The sequence below is a fragment of the Athene cunicularia genome, assembly GCF_003259725.1.
Source record: "Athene cunicularia isolate RWA chromosome 5 unlocalized genomic scaffold, athCun1 chr5_part1, whole genome shotgun sequence".
NCBI classification, from domain to species: domain Eukaryota; kingdom Metazoa; phylum Chordata; class Aves; order Strigiformes; family Strigidae; genus Athene; species Athene cunicularia.
Genome location: NW_020799101.1, coordinates 17,043,540 through 17,059,137, shown reverse-complemented (window position 1 = coordinate 17,059,137; position 15,598 = coordinate 17,043,540). Strand labels below are relative to the sequence as shown.

Below are 15,598 nucleotides of genomic sequence, written 5' to 3'. Positions count from 1 at the left end.
GTTTGAGAATTAAAATGACGAAAATGTAATAACAACAACAGTAATAATAAGGAAAATTAATATAACAAAAAGAGTGAGAAACAAAACTTAAGAAAAGTGATACACAATGCTCAACACCCACTGACTGATGCCTGAGCGGTGAGACTGATCTGCCCCTCCCAGCCACTCCCCCTGGTTTATGTACTGAGCATGACATTCTGTGGTAGAGAACATCCCTTTGGCTAGTTCAGGTCAGCTGTCCTGTCCACATTCCCTCCCAACTTCTTGTGTACCTCCTTACTGGCAGAGCATGGGAAACTGAAAAATCCTTAACTTTGGGTAAGGGCTGCTTAGCAACAACTAAAACATCAGTGTGTTATCAACATTATTCTCACACTAAATCCAAAACACAGCACAGTAACAGCTACTAGGAAGAAAATTAACTCTATCCCAGCTGAAACTGGGATAACTGGACAAAATACAGCTTTTGTTAAGTTCTTACCCTGTTGGCCATATGTCTTGAATCCCATTGAGTTTTAAAAAAACTAATAAAGGAAGCAGCCTTTTGTGCTGGAGTAGAAATGTACTTTGAAGTGCAAATTAATTAACAATTTTCAGCTGAATTGGATTGTCTTCCCACTCTATTCTTTAATGTTATTCACCCATTTCTCTTACAGTTCAGAACTACTTTCAGAATAGATAGGCAAATGAATTGTAAATGAGGGTGAGATGCATCTGGTTTGCCAATTCCACAGAAAAACATAAACTTATCTGAAAGCAGGAATGGGGAAAATTTATTTATAAATAATTGCAGGTATCCTCCCTCCCATGTAAAATGTTTCAGTAGAAACCTCTGCCATTTGCACTTTTTCCTTCTACTCCTTCTCCCTTGTAGTCTGATTTTTAGAAATGCTCTTACAATGCTTGTCTGATAAGATGATAATTTCTTATGCTCACTAGGACTACTTCTTTTTTTTACATGGATATAGATAGGACATGAACTAAAACTTTACACAATTCTTCACTTTTATGCTTTGAAATTAGACAAGAAGCTTCCCAAATGTGTAGTCTGACTATTTACAACTAAATCAAAATCAAATGGTCTAAAATTTCATGCTATTTTGATTTAGCCATGTAATACAGGAATCTGAGAACAAGATTAATGTAATAGGAGAGTCAAATATGACCATAATTTTATGTATTGTAAAGAATAAGCTCTGGCTGTCTTTGGAAAATGAAAACCCAGTTCTTATTTAACCAGACCAAATAAACTTACTCTGTGGTTCCAACATAGCTGGGAAAATATTTGTAAGCATTTCTAAGTTTATAAATAGTAAGAACTTTAAACAAATTCACAACATCTAGACTCAAATTATTGTAAGCTCATTTAACAAATTTACTTATTAACAGAGGTGTTCCTAGGAAGTGAGTCCTAAAATTATCCAGTTGTACAATTTCTTACTATGAGTATGCATTATCAACAGCATCTGGGCTACCAAACTAACACGAAGAATACTATATCATTTAAATGGCCAGTAAAAATCCCAACAGCAAAAATTAAATCTTGGTTTTCAGATACTGAAATTTCTACTCTGAAGAAATTCAGTGAACAGAGATAAAGTTGTTTATTAATTTCTAATGTCTTATTTTGCGTAGTTTCTTTGAAAGATATTAGTTATTTTCAGTCCTACATATTAGCAACTGCATTATAAAAAAGTTATAAATGTTAATTCTCATGATAATCATATCCCAGTTTATTGGTTTTGTTCAGTTTAATATTTTTTTCTCTTTGGGATAACAATTTAATCAGTAAAGCTCAGCAAGATTTTTTTAGAGAAAATTCCACCATTTTGAAGTAGCATAATGTATCTGCCTGCACACCTGTCTATCCTTTTTACCTGGTTTTATAACAACATTGTTAGATATTCATACTGGTATAGATATTTTTTTTCTTTCCTTGAAAGAGACTTCAAGTAAATGATTTTTGAGAGTGTTGAGTTGGTGGGATCCGATACTTATCTGTTATAAAATATTACTGGTCCACTGATTTTTATCCTGTTATAATAATTTAATAACTGATGACCTGGATTTTCTTGTGCAAAGCATATGGCTCTCCTTTAAGCAAGCAAATGCACTCAGCATGTGTTCTGTTAGTCTAGTAACAGAAGGTAATGCTAGGTTAGGTTAATTAGAAATATGGAAGTATCTCAAGAAGCACCAGTGAAACATTCCTTAGAGCTGACAAAGCAGGATATTGAATTATCTTTTCAGGCATAAATATTTGCATGTTTGTTGGTAAAATATTTAGCCATTTTATGTCCAGGGCTTGAAGCCATTTGTAGCAGCTGAGTAGTGCAACATAGTCATGTTGCTGGTGAATGAATGACAGCTTATTTCTGTACATATAAATGGATTATTGCACAGGGAAGGCATTTCCTGCCCAGATGCTATCTTTTTAAATGGTTGGATTCTTTCATCTTCACTTAGGCTGTCTGGACATGCAACCATTAGTTTGTATTCGTCAATTGTTGAGTTTGCTGAATCAAAAGGTGCCTATACATTTTGCACAATTCATATTTCATGGGGGCTCTTGACAGTGTGGCCCCTCTGTAGAAAGATCTGTGTTATAAACCTGTTACTAATTTTTAAAAATTTTTTAAATTCTATTTCTGAGTGGTTTGTAGTTTTGTAGACACAGTTAGAGACCTGAGAAAGGAGTTGCAGGGAAATGAAATAGAATATGCTATTGCTTGGAAGAACTTAAATTAAGTGACATAATATTTTCGTGTAGGAAATCAGATCTTTGCCTTGCAGAGTCACATGAAGACTTGTTCTCAGCCACTGCATGAAGACACGTTTGGTGGACATCTGAAAGTTGGTTTAGCTCAGATTGCTGCTATGGAAATCACACGGGGAAACCACAGAGACAACAAAGCTGTGATCCGGTATTTGCCTTGGCTTTACCATCCTCCTTCTGCAATGCAACAAGGGTGAGAATGCTTTTGCACAAAAAGGAATCCTAAAATGAGTTAGAAATATTCATGGAATTCTGTGTTTATTGCCAGATTCTATAGATAAGACCTGCAGTAGGGAATGGTGGCCATGGGTCATTGAGACAGCTGGTCAGTAGTTCCCTGATCCCTGAGGAGTTCATCAATGCAGTATTTAAAGTACATGCCAAAGGAACAGTGGAGTTAACTCTATTTGCTTGACTGGAGTTACCCTGGAAATTAACTTGATTCTCGATCTAGATACAGACAGTGAAAAGCATACAGGTACTTGATCAGTCCTAGAATTATAGAAAATATGTTGTGAATTTTAGAGAATACAGTGGGAAATGTCCTTTGAAATGATGGTGTAAAAATGAGTGAGAACTGTAAGTTTAAATGTATTGATATGATGATAAAAATACTGACTACATCTGGTTAATTAGATGAGGGAAGTCCTGACCTTCAAGACATGTTGTTTTATCCGTTTTCACTGTGAGAAATCCTAATCTGCAGTATTTTGTCTTCAAAAAGGAGATACTGTCCCTTGTCTTACAGTGACGACAAATGAGATGTTTTGAGTGTAGACTGTGTTTCAACAAACCTGTATTCTTGTCCTAGCTTTGTCCCAGACTATGTGCCCCAGGATTCGGGGGACTAAGCTGCTCAGGCTCCAGTCCTGTAGATACATCTGCATGTACTTTAGTGTAGAGCATGTCTTATTTTGGTAATATGGAGTTGTTACCTCCTTGCACTTAAATTTCTTACATGTGAAAAAAGGACTATGTGTTCTGAGTTGAAGGTAGTGAATTCCTTAGGAAGAGCATCATATCAGTCTATTTAAAAAAAAAAAAAAAAAATTGATGGAATGCCCCTTTGCTGCTAGGAGTCCTTGACAATGACATCAAATCAGAAATTAAAAACAGTAGCGAGAGTGGCCTAGTAATTACTGATTTATTGATCAAATAAACAGTTATTTTTTTTCCCTGTGCCTAGGAATTCAAATGAGTATATAATCTGAATTTGGTAGCAGCAAAGAGACAGACAAAATGATACCAGAAAAGTATTACTCCTCTTTAAATTATATAAGCACATTACTTCAAAATTAGACATTGCAGTAGATGGTTGATGAATACTTAACTGTCACAAAAAAAGTGCCCTCAAAAATGTGCAGTTCAAATGTCCAGGGAGGAGCTAAGGAACAGAGAAATTAACTCCACTTTACCACTGGAGAAGTGGAAGTAAGGCATGGTGCCTGCCTTGGAGCTTGCTATGGAATGAAGAATTTCCTGTCATCACCCTGTTACCCATGGGCTGTCCAGGGGAGCTGAGAGGATCATTTCCACTTGGGCAACCCTTCCCATCTGATGATTTCCATGTAAATAAAAAAAAATCACTGTATATGCAACCAGTGAACCTGTGAATGTTTCAGCCTTTTATGGAGACTGTTTCTTGGACCCACCAAATATGTTCTGTTGGACTTGTTAATGGTACGTCAAGTCCACTAAGTTCTGTGTGGTTCTAGTCTTCCCGTAAGCTGTACCAATGATCCGTGCCTCCAGCACATTGAGACTGCATCTGCCTAGTGTGCATAAGGAGACTCCATATTTTGGGGAAAACCAGAAAATTTAGCATCATTGTAAAATCCGCTCTTTCTTGACAGGCCCAAAGAGTTCATAGAATGTGTCTCACACATTCGTTTGCTGTCCTGGCTACTTCTGGGGTCTCTGACACACAATGTTGTCTGTCCAAATTCTTCATCATCTTGCATGCCTATTCCACTGGATGCGGGTTCACAAATTGCTGACCATCTTATTGTTATTCTGATTGGGTTTCCAGAGCAATCAAAGGTAAGGGATTCTGTGCTCTAAGTGGAGGTGTGTTATATATTGGCCTTATTATTGCGAACATTTATTTCTTTGTAAGAAAAAAGGAGGGATAAAACCTTATTAAAATCTGGGATCTGGGGAAAGAAATTTCTGTAGATTTTCTTGTATAGGTGCCTCTTAATGCATAGAAAACTGGTGGTGAAATTACAGTTAACTTTGAGATTCAACTATTTCAAAATAGCACAGGAGTGAGGAAGGAAAAACTGAATTCAAAATTGAAGCTTTAGCAATGGCCATCTTTGTAGAAAATCTCTCAAAGTTACTTATTGTAGTTGTGTAGTAGAATCGGATAACCTATAAATAATGTTATGATCAAAAGTTAATTACAAACAGTGATGATTCAAGCACAACTTTTTTTTTTCAAGGTGCTCTGGACTAGAAGAGTTATTGCAAATCATAAGTCATTTGTGATAGTAGTTTAACACAGATATAGCAGCAGTCTTTGACACCAACCAGGATTTTATTAGCAACAGAAGCAGAATGATCACACATTTGTCTTGTATGTAAAATCCCCCTTTTTTTTTCCTCACCTGTCCAAGACACAGGTGCTTCCCATTCATTTCTTTGGCATTTCTTTTCTCTTTCAAATACCTCTTTCAGTTACCAAGCAAATATTGCAATGTTTGGTGTAGTCATACTGTCACAGAGAATGAATCACTATTGCACTTGCAAACTGAGAAACGTCTCTGACCAGAAGCATCCTTCTTGTAATGAAGTAGTCCATCACTCCTGGAGGCTCAGGCACTGTGACATGTAACATGTATTAGCAAAGAGCCATGCTTGAGTATGCAAAATTAATTCTCTAATAGCTTTTCAAAACTTAACTTTCCTTGACTGAGCAGTATTAACAGAACAGATATAAGATGATGTATTTTCTACAGTAGCCTTCTGTTCAGGTGATCAGAATCCAAATGACCCGCCCCAGCAGCATTTTTGAAATGGAGTCATACGTGCCAGAGCCTCCAGGTGGTCTTCTACAGATTGCAGTGGAGTTTTCCATCAAGGAAATCTTAGAACTAGTCCCAAGTAGCTGTCCTGCAGAACTAACCTTCTCTTTAAAGGGACTGACCTTAATGACATACACTAAGATTGCATGAGAGTGTGCGTTTGTAAATGCAGTTTTTAGTCTGTAAATATCAAACCAGTTTTTAAACATGGTGAAGATGTTATGAAGTACTTGACTTACTGGTCCCTAATGGGAGAGAAACATGGAAAGTGAGGGGCAAGACTGCACATTAGGATGCATGACAGAAGAGTGCTTTGAAAGCCTCTGTACTGTATCCATTACACTTATTTAAATAAATATTTTCCTCTATTTTCTGTTTCTACAGACATCTGTTCTGCACATGTGTTCCCTCTTCCATGCATTTATATTTGCTCAGCTCTGGACAGTGTATTGTGAACAAACAGCAGTAGCTCCGACAGTCCAGAATCAAAATGAATTTAGCTTTACAGCAATCCTTACAGCCCTGGAGTTCTGGAGCCGAGTGACACCTAGCATCCTACAGCTAATGGCACATAACAAAGTGGTGAGTTAGTGCTGTGTACAGGTGTAGTACAGATTAAACTCAGAAAGCTTGGCTTTGTTTTAGTTTCAGTGGAATACATCAGACTATGAATAACATCATACAGCAACTTGGATGCTTTTGAGAAATTCAAGGAAAAGCTAATCAGTAGTGGTTTAACCTCTCAGTGGGCTTGAAACAGGAGGTAGGAGGATCTGCCTGAAACAGAATGAAGAGCTAGAGCTGCTGTTTATTGGATTAAGGGCTCTCTGCATCAGGTCTCATGTTCTATATCTTCCTGCTCTTCACAGTGGTCCTATCGTTTCATCTGATTCTGCCTTACTGGAGCAACTAAGTGTTTTAGGATAATTCTGTGAATATCCACTTGAATAGTTTTTACCATGTGATGGCAAAAAACTACACAAATGCTGACACTTGACTACTCATAACCCATTGGTTACTCATCAGAAAAACGCTACATAAATATTTCTGGAAACATTTTTGAGTAATGAATGACTTGAAGGGGGTATCTCTAGAGATAAGGTTTGAAAGGGAAATGTTCACTTTTCCAGAAATTGTCCAGACCATTTTTTTTGAAATAACTTTTAAGCATTTATTTACTTCAGCTACTCACTGCTGTTGGCGCAGTTTTGTACAGTAAGAATGGAGAGGGGTTCCAGCAGCTTTCTCATAGGTGCTACCTTTGCTTCCCCCTGACTAATGGTTCTCTGGGCCTGCAGGTTTAGGATTGAGAGCTTGTTTCTGATGGGCAAGATGTATTGTGTTTCCCACTTTCCAGAAAGTCATGACAAGTCTGTCATGACTTGTCAAAACTTTTTAACTTTAACTGAGATGGTAACTAGTAGGCCTACCCTGGAGAACCTGATATTAGCTTTGAATGAGAAAGATTTCTTTATACATGGCCCAGTCCTCTAAGTCAGGTGCTCTTAAGGTTTGGAATTTTCGTTCTTTGTTTGTTTGGGGTTTTTTCTTTTTCAAATGGAGACCTGCTATCCATATGGAAATTACTTTATGTAATTCCCATTTCCCTGTGTGAAACATCTTCCATCCCCAGCAGGTATCAACACTCGCCCTTTCAATTGCAATTGCATGGGCTGCACTTGAGTGCCTTTGAACCAGTTACTATTCCCTTGAGTCTTATCCATATCAGGCAAGGACCAGCTAAAGCTGTCTTTAAATGATATTTTAGCCTCTGACATCTATTGAGGTCTCTGTGGCTGGCAAGCCACTGTTGGGAACAGTAGTTCTGAAGTTCCATTTGAATAAACCGGAAATGTGCATAACGTTTCTAAAGCCAGTTGTTTAGTCAGACACAAAGGCTTCTTGTCAAGCCTTAGGACAAGAATATGACCTGGAAGACCCAAGTTCCAATCCTTATTCTGAAAGTATCTCATTATGTGGCTTTAGTGCAAGTTATTAAACTCTCAGCCTCAGCTCTTGCTCTGTGAAATGTAGATAATAATACTTGTCTGTCTCACAGGGTTGTTGTGAGGTTAATTAGTTAGTGTTTGTAAAGCGCTTTGAAGATGAAAAGCACTACATAAAAGCTAAGTTTATTATTATCGAGGGGAATTTACACATAGTTCAGACAAGCACTGTAAATACTTACTGCTGGCTCAGGGTATTTGTCTTGTACCTATAAATTTACACAATATAAAACATAAAATGCTGTCTACTACCAAATAACTGATATTTGCATCTGTCATAATTCATGGTACAAAATGGAAGAATTACGGGCTAGCTGCCAGTTCAGAACAATAAATTGTCTTTTGATGGGGAAAAAAAAAGATGGATTTTGTGAGTATGTTAATTTTCAAAGATTCAGTAAATAAAAATATCATTTTTCTGACACACTGATTGATGAGAACTGCACAGCAAAGGCATGTAAAAGGATTTATGAAGTCTGAAAAGAACAAAGCTGAAGGCAACTTGTTTTGATGTGTGGTATGAATTAAAATACATCAAGCACTTTGAAATATTTAACAGACAGGTGTTGCCTCATCGAGGAAAACTAACTAAAGAAAATGTCCCTTATGTGCTTATATGTCAGCGATTATAATAAATGCATATCTAGTGATTCAGTGTAACTGCCAAGCAAATACAGGATTCTTTTCAGACACTGTTGGCTTAGTTTACAACATTGTTATGCTGAACACTAATTCGGTTTTATGCTTTTTTTTTTTTTTTCAAGATGGTGGAAATGGTGTGCCTGCATGTGATTAGTTTAATGGAGGCTTTACAGGAATGCAACTCTACTATCTTTGTAAAGGTAGGCATACCATAACATGAATATTTAGTTAATGATGTTGACTATTGTGAGTTCTACACTCACTGTTTTCTGCTTCTCCTCCCACTCAACATAAGAAAGTGGAAGAAGCTGAGGTTTAGATGCTAATGCAGAAGTGAAACCTAGTAGACCATAACAAAAAATAAAATCTCTGGTAAGAAGTAAGACCAGACCATAATCTCAAATGAAATTTCTCCTGATCTTTTTTTTTTTTTTTTTTTTTAACTGTTATTCCTCTAATAGAGTCAACTGGTGTAACTGACTTGGAGAACCTCTAGCTACCATCTGAATTTTCAGCCATTCTGTAACTTTTAATTATCATAGGTCTTTGCAGATCACCTCGCTGTTCTGATTCTCACATTCTTTTAGGTTGATTACAAAAACTTCATGCCACAGTGGTTTTCTTGTTATTATATGCCTATGTGTCTAACTTAGCCAAATATTATTTGATAGTGAATCTTGTTCCCCTAGTATGTGTATAGGGCATTCTTTGGTTAGAGAATCAAATCCTGCATGCTTCATTCAGGTAAAATTATTTTTTTGAAAATCAGAATCCTGTGGGTCACCACAGCATTTTCAGAAGAGATTCCCAAAGGATTGGGGTAGTCTCACAAGCATAAAGCAATTTTACTAGCCTTCTTTACATATTTCCCATTGCTTTATTCTGAAGAATTCTTCTGTTGCCATAAAGTAAATTACTCCAGTCTTTTATGGTCAAGCAGGAATTGAAAATAAATTAGCTAAAATTGAAGGTCTTGATGTCAATTGTCATGAAAGTATTCACACTCATTGTGAAAATACAGATTTATAGTCAGTAATAACTTGATACACTACAGGAAATCTGTTACTATAGGATGTTAAAGGGATCGTGGCTGTCCCCCTAAGACATAGGGGCTTCTCTTTCAGTCAGTCCAGGATGTCCAGAATTTTGACAAGGGCGAAGAATGGCTTTAAAGCTGTAAGGACATTGTTACTATAAGGTCAACTCATAAATCTGTGAAATTCAGAGTTAAGGTTCATGTTCAGTGGATTGGAGATGGAAGCGAAGAATCTGGGTGACCAAATCCTCTTTACTTAGCCCTCCCTAAGCGAAATTCTGCAGGAACAATATACGTACATATTAGTGTTATAGGATTCTTAGTCCCATGTTCCCAATTATTTTCAAAACTAATTTTTGAAATATACTAAGTATTAATAACGAATTGTCAAAATATTTATATATTATATTTATTGTAGATCTGAAAAGTAAGTGTCATGATGTGAGGAGAGACTTACTGTATGTTTGAAGTCTTTCAGAGAGGCAGGACTGTAAAACTTATTCACACAGTAACCAATTGAATGAGTGGCATCTCTATAATTTTAAAAAATGACCAGCTTTAAGACTGTCTCTTCTTCTTTGGCTATGAAGAAGATTTGAACTTCGTTACTGCTACTTCAGAACTCTGCCAGGATGAAAATTCTTTGAATATTAGTTGACTGGGCAGTTTCTTCATAGCTTGTTTTATTCTAGCAAATCTTTTATTGCCCTGCCTTTGATGATGAAACAATTTTATCTAGCTTTTTCTTTTAAATTTTATTTTAAATATAAGGCTTTGAAACAAGGTTTAGTTTTTACTGAAGGAAAGGACATATAGTGTAGTGAGAGAGATTTTTGTAAAACAGAACACTCTGTCAGAGATTTGTTCAGCAGAATTAATAATTCCCAATTACTTCCTCTTGGAACTGAGCACAGTAGCACTGATAAATCCTGAGAATTTATCATTCACATAATTGTATTTACTGCAGTGTCTTTTATTGAACCTAAAGAATCAGGTGCTGCAAAAACTTCATTTTTTAGTGAAGTAATTGCACAGTTCAACACACACATATTTTTAATGCACCACAGTGAGAAGGTGGTACATGTCACTTGATGCCAGGCAGTTTATGGAATAGCTATCTTCAATGGCCATTTTCTGTATAACAAGTGAGTGCAAAATACGCCCTGAAATAAGAGAGAAAGAAAAAACATAAACAATTCAGCTTTCCTTCGCTGAAGGAAAAGCTTCCTTTATGCCTGAGACAAGCACTCCTTCATCTCCTCCTTGTGTTGGTGCTGTGAGGTTTTGTCCTTCTGGTACTGTGTTGCCCTTTGCTATTAAATTAAACTCACACCGATAGCACTGAGACATGTCTTGATTGCTTCCTATAGTCTTTGAGCCATTCCCTGTATTCTGAGAAGATATTTTTTTGGATCTGATGTTAGACTATCTTTACTAATCTGGTGAAGCAAACAAAGTTTCTTTCATGTGAAAACATTTCAACCATTACATATCTATTTTCCTTTGTAAGTCAGAGTGAGAGATATGTATACACATTTACACAGATGCACAAATACCTACATATATATATTTAATTAATTATATTTTCCTCTGAGGGGAAGCACTCTGCTTTAGGAGGACTGAAATGAAAGTGTACAGCTTTCATCTTGTGTTTCTGTGTCAAAGGAACTGGGAAACTAGCTATCCCAGGGCAGCCACTGATGATGGAGGCCAGCTCCTTGCTGATTACAGCTCTCTGTCTGACCATCAGATGTATGTCTGAGGAATCTGGGAGCCTACAATAGAGAAGGGAGCAGCTCAGCAAACCACAACATCTTTTCCAGAGACCCAGGGATTTTAGGCAGCTCCAACAGCTGCTGTGTAGACTTCTAGAGAACTGGGAGTGCAGCAGAGTTGGAGAGCCAGAAAAGCACAGTGATCAACCTGTTCTCCAGCCTGGTTTCCATCAAAACTTGCACTGGAATCAACATAATTTTGTTGAAAATACAAACTCCAAAAAATTGAGAGTGTCTGACAGCAGTCTGTTCTTCCAGCTGTTCTTTCTAACTAGCTTTATGTATTCTTTCTTTGTGAAGAAAAGGCTGGTTGGGGATTAGGTAATAAAACTCAAGTGCTTCAATAAAAATGTATATTTGTCTCATTTATCTAACTGGCAGCTGTAGAAGTGGAGGGTTTGCATTCTTGTGCCTGCAGCAGAATGTTTCATTTCCCTAAATGTGCCCAAACCTTGGAAGACAGAAGTGGTGCTGGAGGACAATGATCTATATCTAGCCTTAGAACTCGCAGAGTAGATATAAATATGAGCTAGTTTCCGTGGCTGCCCTTTATAGTCAGTGGGGATAAACAGGTATTTCTGGACATGATTCATCTTGATCTATTTTAGATACCTGCTTTGGGACAAGATGAACTGGATGTGTAAAGTACTTGATTCTCTCAGCTGACCGTAAAAGCTGTCCAGTGAGTTGGTTCAGATGCAGAGGGGTACCCTGAGTTTTCTGCCTAGCTTCCTTCCTTGCTTGCCGTACTTCTGACACCAGTCCTATCATCACTGGCTGTCTCCATAGGAACTTCATTAATGCTGGATGAAATTTTCAGACAGTTTGTTGATGGCAGTGGGGCATAGAGCATGGCTTCTCAGTATGCTTACCTGTTCCCTCCTCTCCAAAAAACATTTGTGGTCACCAGGTATCAAGCACTTCGTTAATGTGAGAGCCCACAGAAGGATGTACAGAATTTGTACATCTGCTGTATCTGGCTTCATTCCAGCTGTTTTGGCATTCATCTATCTGTAAATGCTGAGGTTTGAATATGGTTCTTCATGTGGTAGACTAAGTAATCAGTCCTGACAGAGCTGCACATGATTCTCCAGCAAAACAGCACTGAAATTGAAACAATTACCGTACCTTGCACAAGGGAAACAGCAGTTTATCTAATGTTGTCAATAGTGATTAGGTTTAACTTGCAGCTCCCAGTAGCATAATTGGCAAATTGCAAATTTTAATGCCATTTGGAGGAACATTTTAGAACAATCACCTCAGTGGTTAAATTAGTATTGGAGAACATGAATACTTTTGCTAGAAGTGCCTCTCTGTCTTCTGTAAGCTTGTCATGTTATACTTACTCAGAAATAAAAGTCCTCTGAAGAGCAGGAGACTGAAATACATATCAATTCAATCATGACAGATTTGCAGACTTCCTTGCCTTGTTGGTCTGGATAGTTTTCACCCAGACCTGCAGGTCACATTCTGCATTGAAGCACTAATGTGACTAGTAGCTTATAAAATGCTGCCTATTATCAGGAACTTCTGCTGCATGTTTTTTCAGTTCTTGATGTATACCTTGACATGCAGAATGTTTACTGTATTTATTCTAGTATTGCTCACCTGCACATACCCGAACACGGGAGAAAGAAGTGATTTTCTTTAACAAGTTTTTATTCTGTACTATCATCGTCGCCTTAAACAGGACATCAGTAATTGCTACTGGTAATTCATCAAGCTACAAACAAGGGAAGCTGTTGTTTTTACCTCTGAGAGTTACCTGCCCCAAAACACATGCATCATTTAAAAATAGCCACATTTTCAGATTTGTGGTTCAGGCTATGTCCGTTCAGACAGCTAAATGCATTAGATACACCCATCTCTGCCACACTAACTGGAACATGTTTACAGTCACTTGTGTAATAACAAGATACATCTCTCTTACAGCTCATCCCAATGTGGTTGCCAATGATACAGTCAAATCTAAAGGTAAGTTGTTTCTAAAACATTATCCTTTTATTCTTAGTGTTTATCCTTTTATTCTTAGTGTTACACATTTCTATAAACTCTGGAAGTAAGATCACTAGGTGTGGTCTCTAAACTCTCTGGACACAGATCATTGTGGCGTATCCAGATGCACTGGGTGGCTCAGCACTGAAGTGTGCTCTCAAGTGTGAGCATACACAGAGCATCATCAGCTAAGATACTTGTCCTGTAATCAGTATTGCACTCCCTTTCTCTTCTGAAATGCTTTCCTCTAACCAGGTTCTGCAGCAGGGCCTTTCTTCCATGTGGTTTTCTTGATGTTGGAGACTTGAGAGTCCCCTGATAAATCAGGATTGGAATTCTTGACTCAGGAGGTGGATTCGGGTTCTATAGCAGATACTGTGGGCCTGCTTGCTTTGGTAAAACTGTTCCATCTGGTCCTGTTTGTAAGAAACCAAGATGGATCAATGTGGTTTGCCAGTCAAGAGAATTTTGGTGATGAGAATAAAAGTGTTGGAGCTGGTCTCAGTATGGAGTTTCTGTAAGCATATTTGCCTTTCATGGCCATACAGTGCAGGATGTGGAAGAAAGGTGACACTGGGGCAATGGAGGAACTTACCCTGGCCAACAGCTTGGACCTTTCACAGTGTTGTATTAATGTATGTATTAAAGGAAAGAAATTGAATGTTTTCCATTATTTCAACAGCACTTATCTGCTGGACTCCAGCTACGCCTCCAAGCCATCCAGAGCAATGTCAACCATCACAGCCTAAGGATGTTACAGGGGTCAGGACAAATGAATAATAGCTCATCTGTGCTTCGCAAGTGGCTACAGTGTACCCAATTTAAAATGGCTCAAGTGGAAATTCAGTCGTCAGAAGCTGCATCTCAATTTTATCCTTTATGATTCATGTGATTTGTTTGAAATGTTCATTTTTAGCCTAGCAATAACAGGGTTAGAGCTGTAAAAGACCTTTTGTATAAATCAGTATACAGAGTATATACTGTATCTATACTTTCTAGCCTAGGACAGATTCTGGAAAAGTTTATAATGGGTGAAGATAAGAACCTGATCCTGCCAGTCTTTAGACTTACTCAGGATCAACAGGTTCTCAAGTCTGCATCCATGAACATGTATTTGAAAGACTGGATTTAAATCTGTAACATTGTACATATCTCTCTGACCACTGAAATATCTTGTTCTTAAATGTTTCTTTACATTATTTTTGAAGCTAAGACAAAAAGCACTTTTCTTTAACTTCTATTTTTTTTAAAAATAGAATTGTGGATATTCACAAACATATGGAAGTGCTATGTTGCTATTTTTTGACGATAACAAAAGAAAACAGGGTTTTTAGGAACCTTTATAGGAGTTTGGGGGGGATGTCTTTTTTTTTTTTTTTTTTTTTTTTTTTTTTTTAATTTCACAGCTGGCAATGCAATAAAACCTGTCACTATAAAACAGTGATGTTCTAATGAGGCTTTTTGTCATCATCTTCTGGGCAAAACAACAACTTGTAAGGAGCGTTATTATAAAGTGCACTTAGAAATTAGGTTGTTAAACTGTGCCAATTAATTTGTCTTTTTTTTCAGTACTGTTTTCCAAAACTGCCAAGTCTGATTTATTATTTTTTGATATACTGCTTTTACTTCATTGATTCTGTGCTGCTCCTCTTTGTAGGTTTCATAGAAGGCTCTTTAATTTTGTGACTACTGTATTGTATTCTTCTGCCACTACTTGTATACCATGCAATTAAAAACGGATACCCCGGACCTGTTCTTCTTGATGTCTACAGAAATTATGTTGCAGACTTCAAGAGGACCTGAACTTTTGCATAATGATATTTACAAATCACAGCATTTGCATACTGCTGTATTAAACATGATGTTTAATAACAGATGTATTTTAATATAATTAAGGGACTTGGCCAAAGCCCATTGCAATCTAAGGAGACTAAACTGATTCAGTGGATTTTACATAAAATCTTGAGAGCACCATGGTTTACCACCTCATGTAATTAGTACTTAAATCTGTGTAGTCACAGTTGTATTTTCTGTATTTATTCCTGTAATGCACTGATTAGAAGAATAGCTAACACACTTTCAGTTCTGTATTAGAATGCTATTAAATTCCTAGTCTTTATTACCACTCCCAGGATCAACATTCTTCTTCACTGATTGCATGGAAGTGGAAGGGCATAAAGAACTGCCCGAGTACATTTCAGTTGTTGTGGAGGGTCAGTCTTTCCTCAGTGTATTTACTAAAGATGAAGTTGAAATTGTTGGCAGATAAGCCATTAAAGTACCATTATGCTTTAACAAAACAACTCTAAAGCCAGAATAACTAACTAACCAACCAACCAAAA

At 37.2% G+C, this 15,598-nt stretch overlaps 1 protein-coding gene across 11 annotated transcripts in view; it reads left to right on the top strand.

The window, feature by feature from the left end:
- UNC79 (unc-79 homolog, NALCN channel complex subunit) overlaps positions 1-15,381 on the top strand; it is a 112,428-nt gene extending 97,047 nt beyond the window's left edge. For all 11 annotated transcript variants that reach the window (XM_026849014.1, XM_026849019.1, XM_026849018.1 and 8 more), the window contains 6 exons: positions 2,794-2,969; positions 4,630-4,816; positions 6,187-6,384; positions 8,573-8,650; positions 13,194-13,235; positions 13,939-15,381. In XM_026849014.1, coding sequence (XP_026704815.1) covers positions 2,794-2,969; positions 4,630-4,816; positions 6,187-6,384; positions 8,573-8,650; positions 13,194-13,235; positions 13,939-14,139 — 882 coding nt within the window. In that variant the 3' untranslated portion in view covers positions 14,140-15,381. The remainder of the gene's footprint in view (positions 1-2,793; positions 2,970-4,629; positions 4,817-6,186; positions 6,385-8,572; positions 8,651-13,193; positions 13,236-13,938) is intronic.
- Positions 15,382-15,598: the final 217 nt, after the last annotated feature.